Source organism: Cajanus cajan, chromosome 4 (genome assembly GCF_000230855.2).
Source record: "Cajanus cajan strain Asha chromosome 4, NIPB_CcT2T_4, whole genome shotgun sequence".
NCBI classification, from domain to species: domain Eukaryota; kingdom Viridiplantae; phylum Streptophyta; class Magnoliopsida; order Fabales; family Fabaceae; genus Cajanus; species Cajanus cajan.
Genome location: NC_138520.1, coordinates 33297521 through 33321370, shown reverse-complemented (window position 1 = coordinate 33321370; position 23850 = coordinate 33297521). Strand labels below are relative to the sequence as shown.

Below are 23850 nucleotides of genomic sequence, written 5' to 3'. Positions count from 1 at the left end.
AGTGCGTTTGTTTCTACATTGGACGTTTGTAACTCTCTAAGTGTCTGCACATTACACGTTTGAGGTTAGTTTCTTGTCTACGCAAATTTTTTTTATTTTCTGCTATTTGTTCATCTGGAACGGCCCGTTCTGCTTGCAGAACGGGCCGTTCTGCTTGTAGAACGGCCCGTTCTCCTTGTAGAACGGCCCGTTCTGCATGCAGTACAGGCCGTTCTGTTTGCAGAACGGGCCGTTCTTCTTAAATTTTTTGTATTGTAAATTGTTTATCTAGAACGGCCCGTTCTGATTTTAGTATGGGTTATTCCAGATAGGTTTCTGTTTGTGTATTATTTGTTTTTTTATTAGTTATTTTGTTGCTATATTGTTATTATATTTTTTATATTTGTCTATTCAGTTAATTCATTGTTTTAATAATGAAAATTTAATTTTTTCAGGATTATGGAGGATTCTGGGTCTGGAAGTGGAAGGAGGGAAGGTAGATCTGTCACCCGATTGTCTAGGTTGACAGCTGGACGCATTGCCAAGGAGAGGACACCGGTTGAGGTGGATCCTCGTTCTGGCAAGGCATCAGGCCCAAATGCTGCCAAGTTTAAGAGCTATTTAGGAGTCCTAGCTCGACGACATGTTTCTATTATCATTCCATCATGGGATGACGTTCAGGAGGTTGACAAGAACCTCATGTGGCAGGATATTCAGGTATATACTTTCACATCCCTTGAATATTATATAACTTAAATACATTATTTATTAATTGTTGTTATTTTCATAGAAAAATTTTGACATTCCCAACACTCAGGTCATGAGGAGGAAGATGTTATCTGCCCTGGCCACCAGGTGGAGAGACTTCAAGACTTTCTTGACACGGGAGTATGTATTTGGAGAGCGACAAAATGAGACTCCCTGTCTAAAGTACCAGATCACTAATGAGGAGTGGATGCAATTTCGTGCCACTCGATTGGACCCTTCGTGGCAGGTTAGTTATTGATAACTCTTACATTGACACAAATACTTAAGGTATATTTTAATTAATCTCATTTTCTTTTTTGTATTATTGCAGGCTAAAAAAATAGCTGCCCAAGAACGACAGGCCAAGAATGATGCACCCCATCTATTGTCAAGAGGGGGATATGAAAGAAAAAAAAAAGAAATGAAGAAGGCTAGGGCAGAGGCAGCAGGGGTTGAGTCTGCTGACCGTGTGGAGTCACCTCCCCGCCATGAGATGTGGATAGCAGCCCGGACAAAATCAGATGGGCAAATGACTTCTGAGTCTGCAAGGGTCGTTGCTGATAAAATAGTAAGTAAAAATATACAAACTAAGACTCTTCATTTCAACTCATTTAATTCATAAGTGTAGTTTAGGGTATACTTATTGTTAATATGTTGTAGGAGGGTTTAATTGAGCAGAGCACCCAGGGCTCATTTGTTTCCAATGGTCGGGATGATATCCTCACAACGGCCATAGGAAGGCCAGAGCACGGAGGCCGTGTGCTTGGTGTTGGTGGTTCTTGGAGCCACCGAGATTTCTTTGGTGCCCGATCATCGAGGAGCACTATTGACTCTTGCAGTCAAGAGGTTATGCAGAGAATGGAGCAGAGATTGGAGATGCAGTTTGAAGAGAAATTGAAGAATATTCAAAAATAGTTTGAACAGAAGTTTGAACTTTTGGCTCGTTCTCAGCAACAGACTGCAGTTGCTCATGATGGTGTTCGAGTCAGCACTAAAGGGAGTTGTGCTGCTCCAGATCCCTCACTGGATCAGACTCACACTGATGTACCAAACCAGTGTGAGTTATATGTTGAGGATGACCCCCCACGGTTAGTGGCTATTGGCCGAGTATTTGAGGGTGGCTCAACCATCCATGGTGTCCCTCTACAGCCAAACTGGACACGGGTTGTGGTTGACCAAGTTCAAGATGCTGCTGCTCCAGTTCCTTTGCCCAATATAGAGGTTCAACTAGTGGGGCAGGCAACCGGCACATTTTTAGCTTGGCCAAAACGTTTGGTCATGCCACTTTCAGCACGGGCAAAGGTAATTATATTATTGCTCTTTTATATTCTTATAATTCTATTATTGTTTAACTAATTGTGATTATTTCTTTAGGATTTTATCAATCGTGGTAAGGAGGTCATGAGAGAACCTCATGTTGATGATGCTAATATCGCAGCAGCTGAGGATGATCCCATATCTAAGCTTCTAATCATATTACCACGATTAAAGAAGAAGCCAATTCAATTGCAGTGGGACATTAGAGTTTTTGGAGTTGATAGCACTGCTGTTCCACTATACATATCTATGCCTGATGCATTAGAGATTGTTGGGGAAACTCCATGTTAAATATTTCTATCATACAGCTGTGGGCCATGTAAGTCATATTTTCTTTTATGAGTCTAAATTTACAATAATTACATTTAACTTATAATAATTATTTGTGTTAGGTACATGGACAAATTGAGTGTGGAGCATGCACAAGCAGAAGTATATGGATTTATTGAGCCTCAATCCATCCAAAAATCAGGAAACACACAGGTCCAGATCCAACAATATATGCAAACATGGATGAGTGACTCAAGAAGAGATATATACATGGCTCCATACATTGACGGGTTAGTTTTTTAATTGGTTTTTTAATCATGGTAATTTTATAACTAATTTTTTTGTCATACAATGTAGGTCTCATTGGCAGTTAATGGTAATCATTCCTAAGGAATACACCGTGGTGTGGTTTTGTTCACTACATCGAAAACCAAGCCACGAAATTAAATGCCAATTACAAGGGTAATTAAATTTTTTCATTATGTTTTAAAACTGTAATTATATATATTGGCTAACATTTGTTTTTATTTCAATTAATTAGAATCGTGTCTGGAGTTAATATTTTAAGTGGAAGAGCCAGATCATCAAAGTCATTGCATTTCATATACCCTAAGGTTAGCAAATTAATTCATATAGTCAATAATATTTAAATTTATTGACTTTGGAAATAATAGTTATTTGTTTCTCATTTTAGTGTAATAGGCAACAAGACTCGTTTGAATGTGGCTATTACATCATGTATTGGATGAGAGCCATAGTTTCTGCGGGTATTATTGATTCTTGGGCGCAGGTAATTCATATCAAAATTTATTTAAGTATATTTACCTTTAGGATAATTAACATTGCATATTAATGACACTTAAATTAATGTTTCAGGTCTTTCAAGATCCATCTCCATTGCCCAAAGATGAGATGCTCAAGATAAGAGAACAATGGGCAACTTTTTTTCTTCAAAGTATATCATAGTTAGATTTCTAAGTTTAGTTAGTTAGATATTATGTTTATAGTTTGATAGTTAGTTAGTTTAGTTAGTTAGATAGAATTGACAAACATATGTTTTATAGCTTTTTTAGAATAATAGGATTTACATTGTCATAATTTATGTTTTTTAAGATTTATATATTATTTTCTTTTTGTCATTCAATTTTGAAATATAATTTGAATTTCTATTCTGGACTGCCTGGTTTAGATTTGGTATTCTGGACTATATATATGCAGGTGTTGGGTATATAAAAAATTTATAAACGTTTTAAAAAAAAAAACCCATAATTTTACGTCGGACATGGCTTGCCCGACGTAAAATTACTTCGGGCCTTGCAATGGCCGACGTAAATTTACGTCGGACAAGCCATGTCCGACGTAAAATTATGGCATGCTTGTTGTCCCTTTTTACGTCGGGCTGGGATAATGTCCGACGTAAATTTACGTCGCGTTTTAGAGGCGACGTAAATTTATGTCTCCCGTATTAACGTCGGAACCTCTTCCAACGTAAAAGACCCTTTGTGTACTAGTGAACACAAGCTTGCTTTTTGTTATGCCATGAGACAAGTGCACTACCTAGTAGGTGACAAGTACCACTTGTGCTTTTTCTATCTAGTCTACACCCAGCATAGTCTGAATCTGAGTAGCCTATCAGACTTAGTGAGACTCCCTTTGGATACCACAAACCTACATTAGTTGTACCTTTCAAATATTTAAGAATTCTCTTTACACTCTTCATGTGAGATTCTTTTGGATTAGCCTGAAATCTTGCACACAAGCACACAGCAAACATTATATCAGGCCTACTAGCTGTCAAGTACAAGAGTGATCCAATGATACCTCTATACTTTGAGTTATCAACAACTATGTCTTTCTCATCTAAGTCAAGATTGCAAGTGTTTGATATTGGTGTGGCAGCCTCCTTACACCCTTCCATACCAAACTTTTTCAAAATTTCATTGCAATACTTGCTTTGACTTATGAAAATCCCATCACTCATTTGTTTGATTTGCAACCCCAAAAAGAATGTAAGCTCCCCCATCATTGATATTTCAAATTCTCCTTGCATGGTTTTAGCAAATATTTTGCATAGAGAGACATTGGTAGATCCAAATACAATATCATCCACATAGATTTGAACATACATTGTATCATTTTTAAACTTTTTGACAAACAATGTATTATCTACTTTTCCTCTTACATAGTCATTCTCAATCAAAAATTTGCTCAACTTGTCATACCATGATCTTGGAGCTTGCTTCAAGCCATAGAGTGCCTTTTTAAGTTTGTACACATGATTAGGATTTTTAAAATTCACAAAGCCTGGTGCTTGCTCCACATACACTTCCTCTTGTATCAACCCATTGAGGAAAGCACTTTTCACATCCATTTGATAAAGCTTGAAATTCACTATAGAGGAATAAGCAAGAAGTAATCTAATGGCTTCTATCCTTGCTACAGGAGCAAAAGTCTCATCATAGTCAATTCCCTCATCTTGATTATACCCCTTAGCCACTAGCCTTGCCTTATTTCTTATAATAATTCCTGATTCATCAAGCTTATTTCTAAAAACTCACTTGGTTCCTATAATTGGATAATCAGTTGGTAATGGCACTAAATCCCATACTTCATTTCTTTCAAACTGATTTAGCTCCTCTTGCATGGCCATTAACCAATGTTCATCTTTTAGTGCTTCATCAATGCTCTTAGGTTCAACTTGTGACACAAAAGCCATTGTATTGCAAATATTCTTAATGGCACTTCTAGTTGAAACACCCTTACCAATATTTCCAATTATGTTATCCATTGATAAGTCCCTAGAAGTTTTCCATTCCTTAGGAAATTGTTCACTAGTTTCGTTTGTGTTTTCATGTGATTCACTCTCTATAGGCTTTTTATTAGATTCACTCTCCATTAGAGGTTGATCAAGTAAATCAGTCAAGTCTTCAATTTCAGTTTGCCTTGTCTCTTGTTTGTTGGTCTCATCAAATACAACATGGACAGATTCTTCAACAACTAGAGTTCTCTTGTTATAGATTCTATAGGCTTTGCTATTTGTAGAATATCCTAGAAAGATTGCCTCATCAACCTTTGCATCAAATTTTCCAAGTTGCTCTTTCCCATTGTTCAGCACAAAGCACTTACACCCAAACACTCTAAAATATGAAATGTTAGGCTTCCTTCCATTGTAAATTTCATAGGGTGTTTTCTTTAATATAGGTCGGATCAGAACTTTATTTAACACATGACAAGCTGTGTTAATAGCATCAGCCCAAAAATATTTTGGCAATTTTGTCTCATTCAACATAGTCCTAGCTAGTTCTTCAAGAGACCTATTTTTCCTCTCAACAACCCCATTTTGTTGAGGTGTTGATGGAGTTTAGGTTGAAGCAATGGAGTAATTCTTGCCTCTTATGACCTTCTCCGAATTTGAAGACCTTTTCCTTGAGCTTGCTACGAATTAAAGGATGGAAGAAGATGAATGGAATGGTAGGAGAAGATTCCCTAGGCTATGGATGGAAGTATCCTAGCCAAAAGAACCAAAAGAAAGCTCACTTCAAGTGTAGGAAAGTTTAGGGATTCCTAGAACTAAAGGAGACTTTCGGTGACCTTTGAGAGAGAATAGGCTGAATAATATTTTCAGAATTCTCTATTGATTCAAAAGTGTCTACAAAATGGAAGGATACAAGCATATAAAGCCACGGATCAAGGAGCCACCCATGTGCACTAGCAAATGGCGCCAATTTGAATTCAAATTCAAATTTGAATTCAAATTGGACGTCCAACTATCCTAAACCATGTGCAGCCAATCCTTCTAGATTATTAATTGCATTTAGAGGTAATTTAGGGTTCATTTGAATGTACACATGTGCATCCCCATTTGGCACAAAACATGTGACTCAAATGAAACACTAATTACTCCTAAATGTAATTAACATTCTATGATTCATGCTTTATTGCTTAATCCTTCTAAATTCCTATTCTAATGGCCTAAATACAATGGCCAAGCAAATACAATGGAAAGGAAAAATTACAAGAATGAAAATGAGCCCAATATTGGGTACCAAAAGCCCAAAGGCCCATGAAGCCCAAAACTAGGCCCAATAAGCCTATGGCCTAGAATGCTATCCTAAATGGTCCAAAATACAAGACCCAAAATATAGGAAACCTACACTAACATGATATATACAAGACATAAGAAAATAGCTAAAACAAGATATGGCCCATGAGAAGTTTAACTTGGGCTTTTCAAGCCCATCGGGCCCATTGGACCTTGACTCGCCCAATCCTCCATGTCTAGCCCACTCCTCTTAGCTCCTTCAATATGTCACCTCTTGCCTTCCTAGGCATGATTCCATCATCCCCTCCCTCTTGAAAAGGATTTGTCCTCAAATCAGGAGGATGCATGGAATAAGAATCATCACCTACATACACAACATACCATGTATAAGAGGTGACATGTTCAGAGGAAAAAAATGGAATGTGGATCCTAAGAGGAATCCTTCTAACTAGCCTCGCAAAGAAAACTAAACTATTAAAATTAGACTTCCTAAAATTAGAAATAGGATCCTCTTTTAAGTATAACCTAGAATCAAATCCTAAAAATGTAGTGACACTATGACTAAGACAATGAAAAGAATGATTCTTAAAAACTACAACATCTTGCCTAAAGTACCCTAAATGGTAGCCTAGGCTTTTCCTAAAATATAAAGAAAAAAATACTAGAAAACGTCCTAAACAATTTTGAATCATATTGTTTGGTAGATAAAATGACTTGGAAAATCTTGAAAACTCATATAAACTATTTTTGTCTTGTAGGGAAGTATGCAAAATAAGTTCAAATAAAGATGAACTTCCTATAAGATCAAAAATAGAATATGAAATATTACAAGATGTATCTATCAAACAATATATTCCAAAATTTGGGTGCTTTATTAGAACAACTAAGGTAGAAAGAGTCCTAAAGAGAGGGAGGCTATCTTCCTTGGGCACCTCCAAGGAAGTAGCACAAGAAGTAGAACTAAGTGTAGTCCACTCCTTCTTCACTACATCTTGAAGTTGAGATTCATTTTTCTTAAAATATTTTGTTTTAGAATCTCCACTTCATGACTAGTGGTAGCTTAAGGGTAAGAGTTAAGGTTTTTATGTATGAAGAGAGTATTTTGCAAATGGTTTTTAGAACAACTCTCTTCACTCACAAGTCCTTTAGAGGAAATGTTTTCCTCCTTACTCTTCCCTAAGAGAAATGCCTTTTTTCTTTCTTTTTCTCTTGTTTTTCTCAATTTTTCTTTGGCTAAAAGTTTTTCTTCCTTTTGTTTAAGAATGTGAATTTCTTCCTCTAACATTGCAAGTTGTGCTTCTCTTTCAAATTTTTCTTTTTCTCTTTTTAACACTTCTTACTTTGTCCAAGGTGTTAGTGATTTAAGCCTTTGAGTAGGATGTGAAAAACTTTTTGGAGAGCTTGAATCACTACCACTTGAGGAATATTTTCTCATGATTAAATAAAAGAAGAATTTTTATATGCTATGCAAAAAGAAAATATTTTTGGTCTTTTCTAGGAACAAGACTAACACTTGGAAGTCTAAGTGTACAAATTGCACTATCAAGGGAGGTGAGTTACTAAGAGCCACTTAATAACCAAGCCTTTTCAAGTGGAAATCACTAAACTTCCTTGTGATATTCTCAATTCCACAAAATTTTTCAAAATTTTTTTTTTAATGTTGGATGATTTTCTCAATTGTTTTTTATTACAACTAGACGTGAACCATTTAAATTCTACACATGCTAGTCGAATTAATAAAGCAAAGTAAATAAACTAAGACAAACAAATCAAAGGAAACACTATTAATCAACTAGTCGGATTTTCCCTAAGTAGAAGCTTGAAACATATGAAATTTCCAAGCCACTTCCACTAGTACTACACGTGAGTGACTATAAGGGATTAGATATACCTGACCAGCTTCTTAATACTCCCTCCAAGATATTACAAATTGATTGAATTTACAAGAAGAATGCAAGAAATTAAACTAGTCCTAAAAACAAAGTTGTGACGGTTTTGTGACCACTTTAGTGACGGATTTTTAGCCACATTTTTCCATCACTTGTTTGAATGCTTTAATCCACCTCCAACCTTGTTCCTTTGATGCTCCTTGAACCTGCACAGTAAACACAACAAATAGTTGAAAGAAGGCTGCTCACAAGATGAAAGGATTGATCACTCTTGTGAAGGTAGTTTTTAGGAGTTTTAGGTCACCAAATTTAGGTCAAATTTTAAGGTCCTTGTTTCAAAACTCCTTTCCTATCCTTGTTGAGTCAATGTTTGGTTCTTTAGCAAGGATTTTAAGTCACTTCCAGCACAGAATTTTATTCAAGGAAAACTTAGACAAGCAACAAAAGCACAATTTAGAAAGCTTATACCAAAATTGAAGAGTTAAGTGTTTATGACAAGACTCAAAGAAAGCCAAAATTAAAACTGAAAATTAAGACTCCAAAGAAAGCTAGCACACAATTAGGAACAGTCCTAGATAGGCACTAGATTAGATTAAAAAAAACCAAACAAAATTTGGAAGTAAACAAAGAAGAGGAACCAAACTAGTAGACCAATTACTTGTGAAATAAGTGTATTTTTATCTACTTTGTTCTTCTCGGCTTTTCTTGCTATATTCTTTTTTATATTTTTTTTAATCCTTTGCTTTTATGAATTCAAATTTCTTTTCCAGAGAAGACACTTGCCTTTTATCTCAAAAAATTTCACAAATCAAATGTATATAATCCGGAGCTACTAGAATGATCAATTTCAAGTGAAAATTGAAGTACTAGTGCACTATAATTTGAAACTTTTGTTGGATTCTTTTTGTTCTTTTTTTTTTAACTATTTTGATTTAATATGCTCTGTATGTTCTCTGTTTTCCAGCAAGAAATCTTATACAAATTGAATCCAATACCAATAGTGCACTAGAAGTAGAATAATTCACTTAAAATTTCAAGGTACAAATGATTGATTCAAGCTTTGATATGGAAAGTAAATTTGAAAACTATTGAACACAAAGGAAGCTTAAGTCTAGGAGTTCACCAATGATCTAATGATGAACATGAACTCAAAAAATGAAAAAAGAAAAGCAAACAAGCAAGGCACATATGATTAGAATTGAATCTCAACCAAAATTCAAAAAAAACTCAAAAAATTTCAGCATATGAACACAAGCACATCTTGAATTTTTTTTGACATTTTAAAGGACTAACATGACTTGACAAAACTTAAGATTCAAAAATCAAAATCAAAAACATGCATAGACAATGAGATGACCGAATCAAACAAAAGAAATAAGAAGTGACTCAAACAAATTGAAAACCGGACAAGGTAGAATTCCTAGACTCAATGTGATTGCCGGATTTTCAAATACAATCACACCAATTGGATATCTCAAAAATTTTGAACAAGAATTTAGATCCAAACAGCAAAACACAATTGAGACATAGAAGAACACAAAAACACAAAAAAAAAATCGGTGAAAAGAGAGTACTTAGCTCAAGGAAGCAACCTAGCTCATGATACCACTTGATGGAGTTTAGGTTGAAGCAATGGAGTGATTCTTGCTTCTTATGACCTTCTCCGAATTTGAAGATCTTTTCCTTGAGCTTGCTACGAATTAAAGGATGGAAGAAGATGAATGGAATGGTAGGAGAAGATTCCCTAAGCTATGGATGGAAGTATCCTAGCCAAAAGAACCAAAAGAAAGCTCACTTCAAGTGTAGGAAAGTTTAGGGATTCCTAGAACTAAAGGAGACTTTCGGTGACCTTTGAGAGAGAATAGGCTGAATAATCTTTTCAGAATTCTCTATTGATTCAAAAGTGCCTACAAAATGGAAGGATACAAGCATATAAAGCCACGGATCAAGGAGCCACCCATGTGCACTAGCAAATGGCGCTAATTTGAATTCAAATTCAAATTTGAATTCAAATTGGACGTCCAACTATCCTAAACCATGTGCAGCCATTCCTTCTATATTATTAATTGCATTTAGAGGTAATTTAGGGTTCATTTGAATGTACACATGTGCATCCCCCTTTGGCACAAAACATGTGACTCAAATGAAACACTAATTACTCCTAAATGTAATTAACATTCTATGATTCATGCTTTATTACTTAATCCTTCTAAATTCCTATTCTAATGGCCTAAATACAATGGCCAAGCAAATAAAATGGAAAGGAAAAATTACAAGAATGAAAATGAGCCCAATATTGGGTACCAAAAGCCCAAAGGTCCATGAAGCCCAAAACTAGGCCCAATAAGCCTATGGCCTAAAATGCTATCCTAAATGGTCCAAAATACAAGACCCAAAATATAGGAAACCTATACTAACATGATATATACAAGACATAAGAAAATAGCTAAAACAAGATATGGCCCATGAGAAGTTTAACTTGGGCTTTTCAAGCCCATCGGGCCCATTGGACCTTGACTCGCCCAATCCTCCATGTCTAGCCCACTCCTCTTGGCTCCTTCAATATGTCACCTCTTGCCTTCCTAGGCATGATTCCATCATCCCCTCCCTCTTGAAAAGGATTTGTCCTCAAATCAGGAGGATGCATGGAATAAGAATCATCACCTACATGCACAACATACCATGTATAAGAGGTGACATGTTCAGAGGAAAAAAATGGAATGTGGATCCTAAGAGGAATCCTTCTAACTAGCCTCGCAAAGAAAACTAAACTATTAAAATTAGACTTCCTAAAATTAGAAATAGGATCCTCTTTTAAGTATAACCTAGAATCAAATCCTAAAAATGTAGTGACACTATGACTAAGACAATGAAAAGAATGATTCTTAAAAACTACAACATCTTGCCTAAAGTACCCTAAATGGTAGCCTAGGCTTTTCCTAAAATATAAAGAAAAAAATACTAGAAAACGTCCTAAACAATTTTGAATCATATTGTTTGGTAGATAAAATGTCTTGGAAAATCTTGAAAACTTATTTAAACTATTTTTGTCTTGTAGGGAAGTATGCAAAATAAGTTCAAATAAAGATGAACTTCCTATAAGATCAAAAATAGAATATGAAATATTACAAGATGTATCTATCAAACAATATATTCCAAAATTTGGGTGCTTTATTAGAACAACTAAGGTAGAAAGAGTCCAAAGAGAGGGAGGCTATCTTCCTTGGGCACCTCCAAGGAAGTAGCACAAGAAGTAGAACTAAGTGTAGTCCACTCCTTCTTCACTACATCTTGAAGTTGAGATTCATTTTTCTTTAAAATATTTTGTTTTAGAATCTCCACTTCATGACTAGTGGTAGCATAAGGGTAAGAGTTAAGGTTTTCTCATATGCCTTGAGCAGCAAGTATCAAGATACCATAGTAGGTTCTTGGCCCTCAAGCATTCCTACAACAAAGATTCAGAGAAATAATTTAGGTACCCATGTGAAGGGTCCTTGTAGGTTAGTTCTCAGCCTTTGGCTCTTTTTAATCCAAACCATTTCTCCATTTGGAACTCCATATTTCCTAGAGTAGCAGTTTCTTATTGTGTGACCTCTTTTACAACAAAAATAGCAAGTTGTTTGTCTAGAGAAATTGCTTTTAAATTTTCTGAAATCTTGGTTTTTCTTAAAAGCTCCTTTCTATGACTTGAATGGCATGTTCATGCTTTGATTAAAACCAAGTCCACTCCTATCAAAAGTGTTTCTTTGTTTTCCCAAAAGAATATTCAAATTTGCATTTCCATTTGTGAACTTTGCAAGAGTGGATTTTAAATCAGCATTTTCTTTTTCAAAAGTCTTGCAATTTTCACAAACATCTTTTGAGGAGGAGGAGGTTTCACAATGAGCTTCACTAAAGTTGAAAATATTTTGAAGATTTTCATGCTCATGTTTCAAATCCTCAAGCTCTTGTTCAACTTTAATTAAAGCATTTTCATACCATTTCAGCTTATTTTTAAGCTTTGAATTTAAGGCATCTAATTTCACAGCCTCTTTATGAATTTGTATAAAATCTTCTTGGAGTTGATCATAGTCCGGATTAGATTCAAAGTCAGAGTCACTTACAATTGTGTCTTGGTCAGCTCCAGCCATCAAACACAAGTTGTTCTCCTCAAATTCAGATTTATCACTTGTTGTGCTTGAGTCATTATCTTCCCAAGCAATGTAGGCTCTCTTCCCTTTGCCATTTTTCTTCATTTTCTTCTCCTCTTGTTGCTTCTTCAAGAGGTTTGGACACTCATCTTTTATATGTCCCGATTTTCCACACTCAAAGCAATTAAAGGAGGATGTGCTTGCTTCCTCTTTCTTATTAGTCTTTCTATTGAACTTGTAGGGGGAATTCCTCTTTTTCCTTGAGAATTTTCTGAACTTCTTCACCAGCAAGTTGAAGTTCTCAGTTTTGGAATCATCGGAGCTTGATTCTTCACACACCTCTTTACCTTTGGCAGATTTCAAGGCCTTCAATGATACTCCTTTGCCCTTCTTGTCCTGCTGTTCATTTTATTCAAATATGTGCAGCTTTTGCTCATGCTCTCTTAGCTTCCCAAAGAGAGTAGCAAGGGTCAAAGAGGTCAAATCCTTTGATTCTTCTATGGCTGTCACCTTTGCTTGCCATGTTCTGTCCAAGCATTGCAGCACTTTCAAATTCAGCTATTCTTTTTCAAATCTCCTCCCAAGGTCAATAAGGTGATTTATCAAGTGTGTAAATCTCTTTTGAAAGTCAGAAATAGATTTACCATTGTTCATTCTAAACAACTCATATTCTCTTATGAGAGTGTGCTTTCTAGATCTCTTTACATCACTTGTTCCTTCATGAGTGACTTGCAAAGTATCCCACATTTCTTTAGCAGATTTACATTGTGATATTCTAAAAAACTCATCAATAGACAATGCAGATGTAATAATGTTTTTGGCTCTATAGTCATATTGGGCTCTTTTCTTTTCATCATCACTCCACTCAGTCCAATATTTTTCTCTCTTCTCATCATCATCTTTTGTCATAGGGATATAGGGTCCATTTTCTATTGCATCCCATACAGCAATATCAATTGCTTCAATGAAAATTCTCATCCTAATTTTCCAGTAGACATAGTTTTCACCATTGAAAACAGGAGGTCTATGAATAGACACACCCTCACCATAGGGTAGGTTGCTATTGGCCATTTTTGAAATCTTGAATAACTCTCAAGAACCTTGCTCTAGATACCAATTGTTAGAAAATAATGGCACAATCCAAGAGGGGGTTGAATTGGATTCTTTGACACTTTAAAAATTTTCAGAGTATTTAGGATCTTTATTTCAATTAAACTTTTCTAAAAATGAATTTTCAATGAAGTTCCTTAAAGACTTGTTATTGAACAATGAATTCTATATGCTTTCTTGATTAACCAATAATGAGGTTCAAAGTTAATACCAATATGTAATGCTTTGATTCAGTTCAAACCAATGTTAATCATGCACACATGTTAATCAAGAACAATATTCTTTAATGTACAATCAAGATATTACACAAAGTAAAAGATAAGAGTAAGAGAAGATTGCACAAGTCTTTTATCCTGGTTCAGCCACTCCACATGTGACCTACATCCAGTCCTCAATCATAACCTGATCAAGATTTGTTCCACTATCTTAATGAAGAAGGTTTACAAGCATACCACACATACATATACTCCTACATTCAAGATAACCACTTTCTTGACCTCAAGAAAGCACCCCTTGTAGAAACCCACTAAAAGAATTCCTTACCACTTGAGAAACCCTCTCAAGATTTACAAGTATTCACAAAGAATTAAGGAACGAATTCACCTGGAATTCAGAAGCAAATCTTAATCTCTTTCCTTTCAAGAATGTGATGATGATGATCTTTTCTCAAATCTTTTCACAAACGTTTTTCTTCTTGGATTCACAAAGAAAACTCTCCAAGATTGTCACATAGACTTCACAAAAACGCTTTTCTAATTTTGATTCTCAATTCTAACTCTTGTTCTGAAGTTTCAAAATGTTCAAACTATTTATAAAAGTTTCAGAACTTGATAATCGATTATTTTAAAGAATAATCGATTATTTTGTTCTTCATGATTTCTGGAAATCAACCAAGAACAATTTAATCGATTATGTTGGATAATCGATTATTCCAGAGAGTCATTTCTGGGATAATCGATTATTTCACAAATAATCGATTATTGCAGCAAGGCATCCCTTTTTGCCTGTTGCTGGAATAATCGATTATATTTAATGATAATCAATTATTTTGAGTTAGTTTTCAAAACTTTGTTTTAAGTCTCAATAACTTCTTAATCCTTTTAACTCATCATCATACAATCCTTAATCAGATTAGATATAGATTTAGCTCATGCACACAGCACACACAAAAGATAAACTCAATCAAAACAATTTTATACACTATAAACTACTCCTATTACATAGCATCTTCCTTTGCCTTTGTTTTTGACTTCTTTGTTGTTGATGTCCTTGGTACACACTTGTTATCATCAAAACTCTTCAAACATCAGAGGTGATCAATCTCAGGCTCTCCAATCCCAACAGCTTTTACCATATAGAGATTTAAATGATTTGGTTCAACTATGTATCAAGGTTGAACAACAACTTTTGAGAAAAAATTTCAAAAAGGAAATCTCTTATTCATCTTTTTATTACAAGAAAGATCACAAGAGGGAGAGAAATTTTTGTGAAAAGAAAACTACTTTTGATTCCTCCAAGAACCTAGACAAGGGTAAGGAAAAAGAAAAAGAAAAGGGAAAATACACCTCCCACACTAGCACCAAGTCTAGTGAGATAAAATGTTTTAAATGTCTTGGGAGAGGTCACATTGCTTCTCAATGCCCCAACAAGAAGGTTATGCTTTTAAGGGGCCAAGACATTTATAGTAGCCAAGATGAGGTTACTACTCTTCCTCTTCAAGTGAGGATGAAGAAGAGACAAGTGAGGAAGAAAAATATGAGGTCACATACCCTTATGATGGGGAACTTCTTTTGGTAAGAAGACTCCTTAGCAATCAACCTAGTGATACACATTCACAAAGAGATAACATATTTCATACAAGATGTAACATTTAAAACAAGGTTTGTTCTCTCATTATGGACAGTGGTTCTTGGTGAAACTGTTGTAGCACTAGGATGGTTGATAAGTTAGGATTAACTACTACACCTCATCCCAAACCTTATCAACTTCATTGGCTTAATGATGATGGGGATATGGTGGTCAATCAACAAGTGGAGGTAGAGTTTTCTATTGGGAATTATAAAGATAAATTTAAATGTGATGTAGTTCCCATGGAAGCTTGCCATGTTTTGTTAGGATTGCCATGGCAATTTGACAAACAAACAACTCATGATGGCCTTACTAACAAAATAACCTTCACACATAAGGGTAAAAAGTTTGTACTTCATCCTCTCTCACCATCTCAAGTGGCTGAGGATCAAGTACAAATGAAGGCTAAACGTGACCAAGAAAAAAATTAGAAAACAAAAAGGGAAGTTAAAAAAAACCCTAAAAATTAGGAATCAAAAAAAATTCTAGAGAGTCTAGTGTTCCCTCTCTAGAGATAGTTTAACAAGGAGAGAATTTTTCTACTAAAACTTTGTCAAAAACTTCTCTCTTGATTGAACCATCTTCATATGTCCTCAGTTGTAGAGGAACACTCACATGCACTACTACAAGTCATGTAGAAACTTCTCTACCTTTTGATATTCAAAATCTTTTAGTTGAATTTGATGATGTATTCCCTAGTGAGGGACCAAATGGTCTTCCACCTTTTAAGGGTATAGAACATCAAATAGATTTTTTCCTAGGAGCTAGTCTTCCCAATTTACCAACTTATAGGACAAATCCACAAGAAACTAAAGAGATAAAGAAGCAAGTACAAGACTTGTTAGATAAGGGATGGGTTCAAAAGAGTCTAATCCCTTATGTTGTGCCTGTCTTATTGCTGCCAAAAAAAGATGGAAAATGGAGGATGTGTTGTGTCTGTAGAGCCATCAACAACATCACCATAAAATATAGGCACCCAATTCCTACGCTTGATGATATGCTTGATGAACTGCATGGTTCATCCATGTTTTCCAAAATAGATCTTAAAAGTGGCTATCACCAAATTTGTATTAAGGAAGGTGATGAGTGGAAAACTGCTTTTAATACTAAATTTGGATTATATGAATGGTTAGTAATTCCTTTTGGGCTTACTAATGCAACAAGTACATTCATAAGGTTGATGAATCATGTCCTTAGGGATTGCATAGGTAGATTTGTAGTTGTTTATTTTGATGATATTTTAATCTATAGCAAGAGCCTTAGTGATCATGTGGATCACTTAAGGCAAGTACTTCTTGTGCTTAGAGAAAATCACTTGTTTGCCAATGTAGACAAGTGCACCTTTTGTGTGGATAATGTTATATTCTTGGGATTTGTAATGAGTAAAAATGGGGTTCATGTAGATCCCGAGAAAATCAAAGCCATTCAAGAATGACCTATTCCTACTAATGTAAGTGAAGTTAGGAGCTTCCATGGTTTGGCAAGCTTTTATAGACGTTTTGTTCCTAACTTCTCTTCATTGACTTCAACTCAATGAGTTAGTGAAGAAGGATGTGGTCTTTCTTTGGCAAGAAAAACATAATTTAGCCTTTCAAAAGCTTAAGCAAAAGCTCACTCAAGCACCTGTTCTAGCTTTACCAGATTTTAACCAAACTTTTGAGCTACAATGTGATGCTTCAGGAATTAGCATAGGAGCGGTGTTGTTACAAGGTGACCATTGTAGACACCCAATTTCGTCCGGGGGCATACAAACGAAGAAATGGACGTCTATTATTAAGAAAAGGAGTTCCCAATCATGAATATCAAGACATGACATCAGGAGGATAAAAGCCCAAAAAAAAAGCTAGTTTTAGTAGCCCGGAACGGGCTGTTCCAAAACTGGAACGGGTCGTTCCAATTTACAAAAAGTGCCTGAATCCCTAAACTGGAACGGGTCGTTCCAAAATCGGAATGGGCCGTTCCAGGCTCTTTAAAGAAGGCTAAAACACATATTTGGAACGGGCCGTTCCCAAATTGGAACGGGTCGTTCCAAATAACAAAAAAGGCTTCAATTTTTCATTTGAAACGGGCCGTTCCAGAGTGGTTTTTATGTGTTAAACGCGCCTCCGGAACGGGCCGTTCCGATTTCAGAACGGCCCGTTCCAATACACTAAATTAAAACATAAAGGCCAGATCCATAACGGGCCGTTCCGATTTCGGAACGGGCCGTTCTGGACCCTGTCTGAAGCCTATAAATAGGAATCTCGGCCACATTTTTTAGGGACTCCAAAATTTCGTCCAGAGCTCGAAATTTCTCTCTTCTTCTCTCTTTTTCTCTCTCTTTCTCTCTCTTGTATTTCTTGAGAGTTTGTGAGGTATTGTAGTGTGAAAAGGTCGCCACAAAGCACCTAGAATCACCATTAACAAAGCTTGATACGAGGTATTTCAGTCAATCTTCTTCTCTCTCCTTTATTTTTATCTTTGTTTCTTATTTCTGATAAACATCATTATAATAAAAATAATCATGTAGATATTTTAGAGTCAATTGTTTAATTTAAATTTCAAGCATGTAAATAGTCATCAATAAAAGGGGATTTAATATTTATATTATTATTATTTATAATGTTAACTTCATCATAGGGTACCGATTAAGGGCGTTGTAGGGGTGCTTAATACCTTCCCTACACGTAACCGACCCTCGAACCCAATTCTGGTTATCAAGGCCATTATTGGACTTTTAAAAACTTTTTCTTTTTCCAATGTTTTGAGTAAAATATTGGTGGCGACTCCATGAACCTATTTTCAAAACCATTAATTAAGGATTAGTCTGGTGTCCGGGCATTCCTTAATTGATGAGATCTTTAAAAGGATGTCTAAACCATAGGTCGCAAGATCGGAAATTTTCGGGTTGCGACAGATGGCGACTCCACTGGGGAAGTTTAAAGAGGGTCAGGCCCATTTAATTGATGAAGTTAATAAAATAAAAAATAATAATTTAAATATTTTTTCCCCTTTACCTTGTTTATTTTCTTTGTTTGACTTTAATATGTGTTTGCCTGTTTAAATTCAGCATTTGTTTGAAATAAAAATTGTACACAAACCTTTGCACACAACAGTTCCCCTTACACCCGGGGGCATGAGGGTAATAAACATAGGGAGTGGTTGACATACGACCGGCCCAAGTTTGGCCTTGGAGCCTGCGAGCCTTGTCGGAAATCACACTCAAGGTGATAACCGGTTACTCTAGCCCGAAATACTGCGACAAACCTTAGAGTTTGTCAGGTGACGGTGATAGAGATACTGGGTCCCTATAATGGGAGCACCTTGGGGGCCTTAAGACCAGTGAGATTAGAACCGTCCTATACAATGCACTTTTCTTGCAGGGACCACAGACCAAGGATTTAAACGTGACTGTTCGCGGGTGTACATTTGTTTGAGCATATGCGTGTTGCATTTGTTTGTATTTATTTATTTCAAATAAATAAGAATTACAAACAAACAGATATCAATAAAAAAAACTAAAACTAACGCTCTTCTGTATACCCTAACTCTAAAGCATCATATAGGGTAGTTTATTTTAAAAAAATATATATATAGCAAAAATCATGCATCATTCTCCTTTAGTAACAAAAAAATGATAAAATTTAGGCAAAAACAAATATCATGCATTTTTTAGTTTAGCATATGCATTCATTAGAAATGGAAGGCACATATAATAGTATGCAAAGATGTTCTCTAAACAAAAATCAATGAGAATGATATTCATTGAATCTCTCAAGTGACCTTGTATCCTATTCTAGGTTTCATATAGATAACATGCCTTCTTTGTAAATAATAAATAAGAATAAAAAGGGAAATCTAATTTGTGCGTGTTAGTCGGATAATGGAAATTACTGTAATCAAATGCGAGCCTGACACATCAAATCGGGGGACACTTATTAGTAATTGGGGGCATCACACGCCCAAATTGACGATTCAAACATCGAGACTTTCTCTTGCAGAAATAACAATTGTCGGGATAAGAGGAATGGTCAAGAATGGACGAATCTTTGCTTTTTAGGGAATTACATGACAAAACCCAATTGAAGAATGAAGACATTGCATACAAAAAACCCGTTAGGATGAAAACCCGTAAAGGGCATCCTAGGCAAAAATTAGGGTGAAAAATAAAATCAAAATCCCGATAGGATACGTCCTATGCAAAAGTAGGGATATATAAAAATAAGAAATGTCTATCTGAGTTGGAATTGAAAGGTGGCTCGAGTATTCCCTTCGAAAGCAAGAATTCACAAAGGTTTCACTCCAAATGCAAAACACCGACGTTCAAACAAGTGGAAAGGTTTTCTTTTGGAAATTATCAAATCATTCATGACTCTCTAGGGGGCAACTTCTGTCTATCTCTCTGTGTATGAATCACGAACTCGGGGCATGCCCGGGCCTTCGAGCTTTGCTAAAGGGGCACGTGTAAATTGGAAGTACTATTTTAAATGCCATAACATTCTTTCATTTCTCTTCTCCCTATAAATATTCACTCTAGACCTCATCCATCAACCCTTAATAAACAAGTTGTATTTGCGACAAAGATGTTACTCGATAATAGCATGGAAAGGATAACAAAGTAATCACATGAATCCAGACATGACTAGGGTTTGATAAAATAAAGACATCCCATACCTCACAAACGCTGCAAAAATGAAAGCCTGGTAGGAAACCCACCAAGGGGGCTGCGCAAAAGTTAGGGCAAAATCTGCTAGGCAACCCACAATCAAAAAAGGGTAACCTAGGCAAAAGTAATGATAAAAAAAATGTCCGCTAGGGAACGCATCTCAAGTAACTTAGGCAAAAGTTAGGACGTCAAAGCAGTGACCTGAGTTTGAAAACTGAAAGGCAGCTCAGGGGATCATCTAAACAAAGCACAAACCCAAGTCATCACTCCACTTTCCAAAAAGGCTAAAACACAATAATAGCTTCCTTGCAGCAAATACGTTTGTTTAATAACCCTAAACACCAAAGCCTACCTTGGCCAGCCCTTCTTCTAAAAACCCCTTTTTTGAAAAATCCTTTCTAACAACCCTTTTGAAAAAGATAAATCAATACAAACATCCCTTCTTTTTCTCTTAACCCTTATGGCATTAAAATGGTACCGAAAAGATACACGCAAAATGCACAGTGAATACTCACGGAGGGAAGGCATGTCCTCAAATAGAGGTTAGAGACGCTTGACCACACATCGACTGGATAGTCAAGGAGCCATTGAAGCTTGGGCTCAAAAGAACATATCCCGACGATAATCACAAACGACATGGATAAAAAGGAATCGTCACCATTAACCTTAACACGTACAGGTTAATTTCTCGACAAAAAATAAATTGCATCTTTAGGAACAAACACATGAGCATAAACTGCATCGCATGCATATGAGTTAGGGGCATATGGAAGGGCGTTACACAAAAAATAAAAGAATCATTCCTGTCTTGCATTTTCATTGCATCCATGCATCCATGCATTCTACTTGTTATGGGTCAGAAGGAGCCATCAGGACAAAACACTCGTCAAAGTAAAATAGCCGAGCATGAGCCAAGCAGTTGCAAACGACAACATGAAGTGATTCTATGTGCCCACTAAGCAAAGACATATCAATAGTGGAATAGAATCAACCAAATAAGCAGACTCATAAGCATGAAGAGGCCATCGCGCCCTACTCCTCAACCGAATAATGGAAGATTCATGAAAGTGCCAAGACCAGGAATGTTTTCCTACCAAAGCCAGGAGTGGCTTCCAAAATAATACTCATCAATAAAGATTCAGCAGATAACAACATCATAGGAATAGATTCCTCCATCAATGATGACAATAAAAAAAAAGAAGCAACATGAGAAAAAGGCAAGCTTCAAAAATGTCAAAAAAGCCGAAGCATTCAAAAAATGATAGCAAAAAAGGCAAGCTTCAAACACGAAAGAGCCGAAGCTAAATAAAAATGAAATTCAGAAAAAACCCTACCACAAGCAGACGCCTGGAGAGGCATCACAATACTCACCTTGACAAGAACAACACCAAAAAACTTACCAGCCATCCCACAATAAAGGCGCCTGGAGAGGCATCACAATACTCATGTGGCAGGGGCAACACTAGAATCCCTGCTAGCCATCCACTTCTCTGCCCACCAACACAGAGGCATCACGACACACCTCCTACCCAACATCCTTGGGGCAATATCTACCAAAATTCAAGCAAGCCAATGAGGGCACCGACAGTTTCCTCAAAATACAACAAAGGTCTGGAGAGACTGTACTCGCATCCCAATACGGTATACGACAAAGCTGTGAGGGAAAGGTCTGGAGAGACTGTACTCGCATCCCAATCCGGTATACGACAAAGCCGTGAGGGAAAGGTCTGGAGAGACTGTACTCGCCTCCCAATTCGGTATACGACAAAGCCGTGAGGGAAAGGTCTGGAGAGACTGTACTCGCATCCCAATCCGGTATACGACAAAGCCGTGAGGGAAAGGTCTGGAGAGACTGTACTCGCATCCCAATCTGGTATACGACAAAGCCGTGAGGGAAAGGTCTGGAGAGACTGTACTCGCGTCCCAATCCGGTATACGACAAATCCGTGAGGGAAAGGTCTGGAGATACTGTACTCAAATCCCAATCCGGTATACGACAAAGCCGTGAGGGAAAGGTCTGGAGAGACTGTACTCAAATCCCAATCCGGTATACGATAAAGCCGTGAGGGAAAGGTCTGGAGAGACTGTACTCGCATCCCAATCCGGTATACGACAAAGCCACGAGGGAACGGCCTGCAGAGTCTACGAAAATACTACGGCCTGTAGAGGCTACGAAAATTCTACGGCCTGTAGAGGCTACGAAAATACTACGGCCTGTAGAGGCTACGAAAATACTACGATAGCGAGGGTACCGCCAAGTTCCTCGAAGTCAAAATCAGGATTGTCGTCGAGCTTCCATCAGTGGGCCGGCTGAAGCCCTAAATATCAGTCCAGCCTGGAGAGGCTGAGCTCATAATATACTCCCTCTTCAACAAGCAACAAATAAAGGAACACATTATCACAAGGGAAACAATGCAGAAGCACCAAAGAGACGAAGAGAAGACCCGGACGAAATGTCTACGTCTTTCCTTGCCTTTGGAAAAGCAATACATTACTATTCCAAAGGACAAGTAAAGAGGGGCAGCTGTAGACACCCAATTTCGTCCGGGGGCATACAAACGAAGAAATGGACGTCTATTATTAAGAAAAGGAGTCCCAATCATGGAAATATCAAGACATGACATCAGGAGGCTAAAAGCCAAAAAAAAAAAGCTAGTTTTAGTAGCCCGGAACGGGCTGTTCCAAAATTGGAATGGGCCGTTCCAATTTACAAAAAGTGCCTAAATCCCTAAACTGGAACGGGTCGTTCCAAAATCGGAACGGGCCGTTCCAGGCTCTTTAAAGAATGCTAAAACACATATTTGGAACGGGTCGTTCCCAAATTGGAACGGGCCGTTCCCAAATTGGAACGAGCCGTTCCAAATAACAAAAAAGGCTTGAATTTTTCATTTGAAACGGGCCGTTCCAGAGTGGTTTTTATGTGTTAAACGCACCTCCGGAACGGGTCGTTCCGATTTCAGAACGGCCCGTTCCAATACACTAAATTAACACATAAAGGCCAGATCCAGAACGGGTCGTTCCGATTTCGGAACGGGCCGTTCTGGACCCTGTCTGAAGCCTATAAATAGGAATCTCGGCCACATTTTTTAGGGACTCCAAAATTTCGTCCAGAGCTCGAAATTTCTCTCTTCTTCTCTCTTTTTCTCTCTCTTTCTCTCTCTTGTATTTCTTGAGAGTTTGTGAGGTATTGTAGTGTGAAAAGGTCGCCACAAAGCACCTAGAATCACCATTAACAAAGCTTGATACAAGGTATTTCAGTCAATCTTCTTCTCTCTCCTTTATTTTTATCTTGGTTTCTTATTTCTGATAAACATCATTATAATTAAAATAATCATGTAGATATTTTAGAGTCAATTGTTTAATTTAAATTTCAAGCATGTAAATAGTCATCAATAAAAGGAGATTTAATATTTATATTATTATTATTTATAATGTTAACTTCGTCATAGGGTACCGATTAAGGGCGTTCTAGGGGTGCTTAATACCTTCCCTACACGTAACCGACCCCCGAACCCAATTCTGGTTATCAAGGCCATTATTGGACTTTTAAAAACCTTTTCTTTTTCCAATGTTTTGAGTAAAATATTGGTGGCGACTCCATGAACCTATTTTCAAAACCATTAATTAAGGATTAGTCTGGTGTTCGGGCATTCCTTAATTGATGAGATCTTTAAAAGGATGTCTAAACCATAGGTCGCAAGATCGGAAATTTTCGGGTTGCGACAACCATCCCATAGCTTATTTTAGTAAAAAACTTCATAGAGTTGCCTTGAACTACCTAACCTATGACAAGGAGCTTTATGCTTTGGTTCGAGCCCTTCAAATTTGGGAACATTATCTTATGACCAAGGAATTTGTCATTCATAGTGATCA

At 36.7% G+C, this 23850-nt stretch overlaps 1 protein-coding gene across 1 annotated transcript; it reads left to right on the top strand.

The window, feature by feature from the left end:
- The first annotated feature begins 2372 nt into the window (after positions 1-2372).
- On the top strand, positions 2373-3482 carry LOC145957054 (uncharacterized). Its single transcript, XM_083073281.1, has 4 exons — positions 2373-2603; positions 2671-2775; positions 2855-2927; positions 3008-3482. Exons 1-4 carry the CDS (start codon positions 2440-2442, stop codon positions 3164-3166), a joined length of 501 nt encoding a protein of 166 aa, XP_082929407.1. The 5' UTR covers positions 2373-2439; the 3' UTR covers positions 3167-3482.
- The last annotated feature ends 20368 nt before the right edge of the window (positions 3483-23850 follow it).

Excerpts from the sequence above, each read along its gene's own strand:
- LOC145957054 (XM_083073281.1), top strand. The coding sequence starts at position 2,440 with ATGGACAAATTGAGTGTGGAGCATGCACAAGCAGAAGTATATGGATTT. Across the intron at positions 2,604-2,670 it reads ATGGCTCCATACATTGACGG|GTCTCATTGGCAGTTAATGG; the intron begins GTTAGTTTTTTA and ends CATACAATGTAG. Across the intron at positions 2,928-3,007 it reads TGCATTTCATATACCCTAAG|TGTAATAGGCAACAAGACTC; the intron begins GTTAGCAAATTA and ends TTCTCATTTTAG.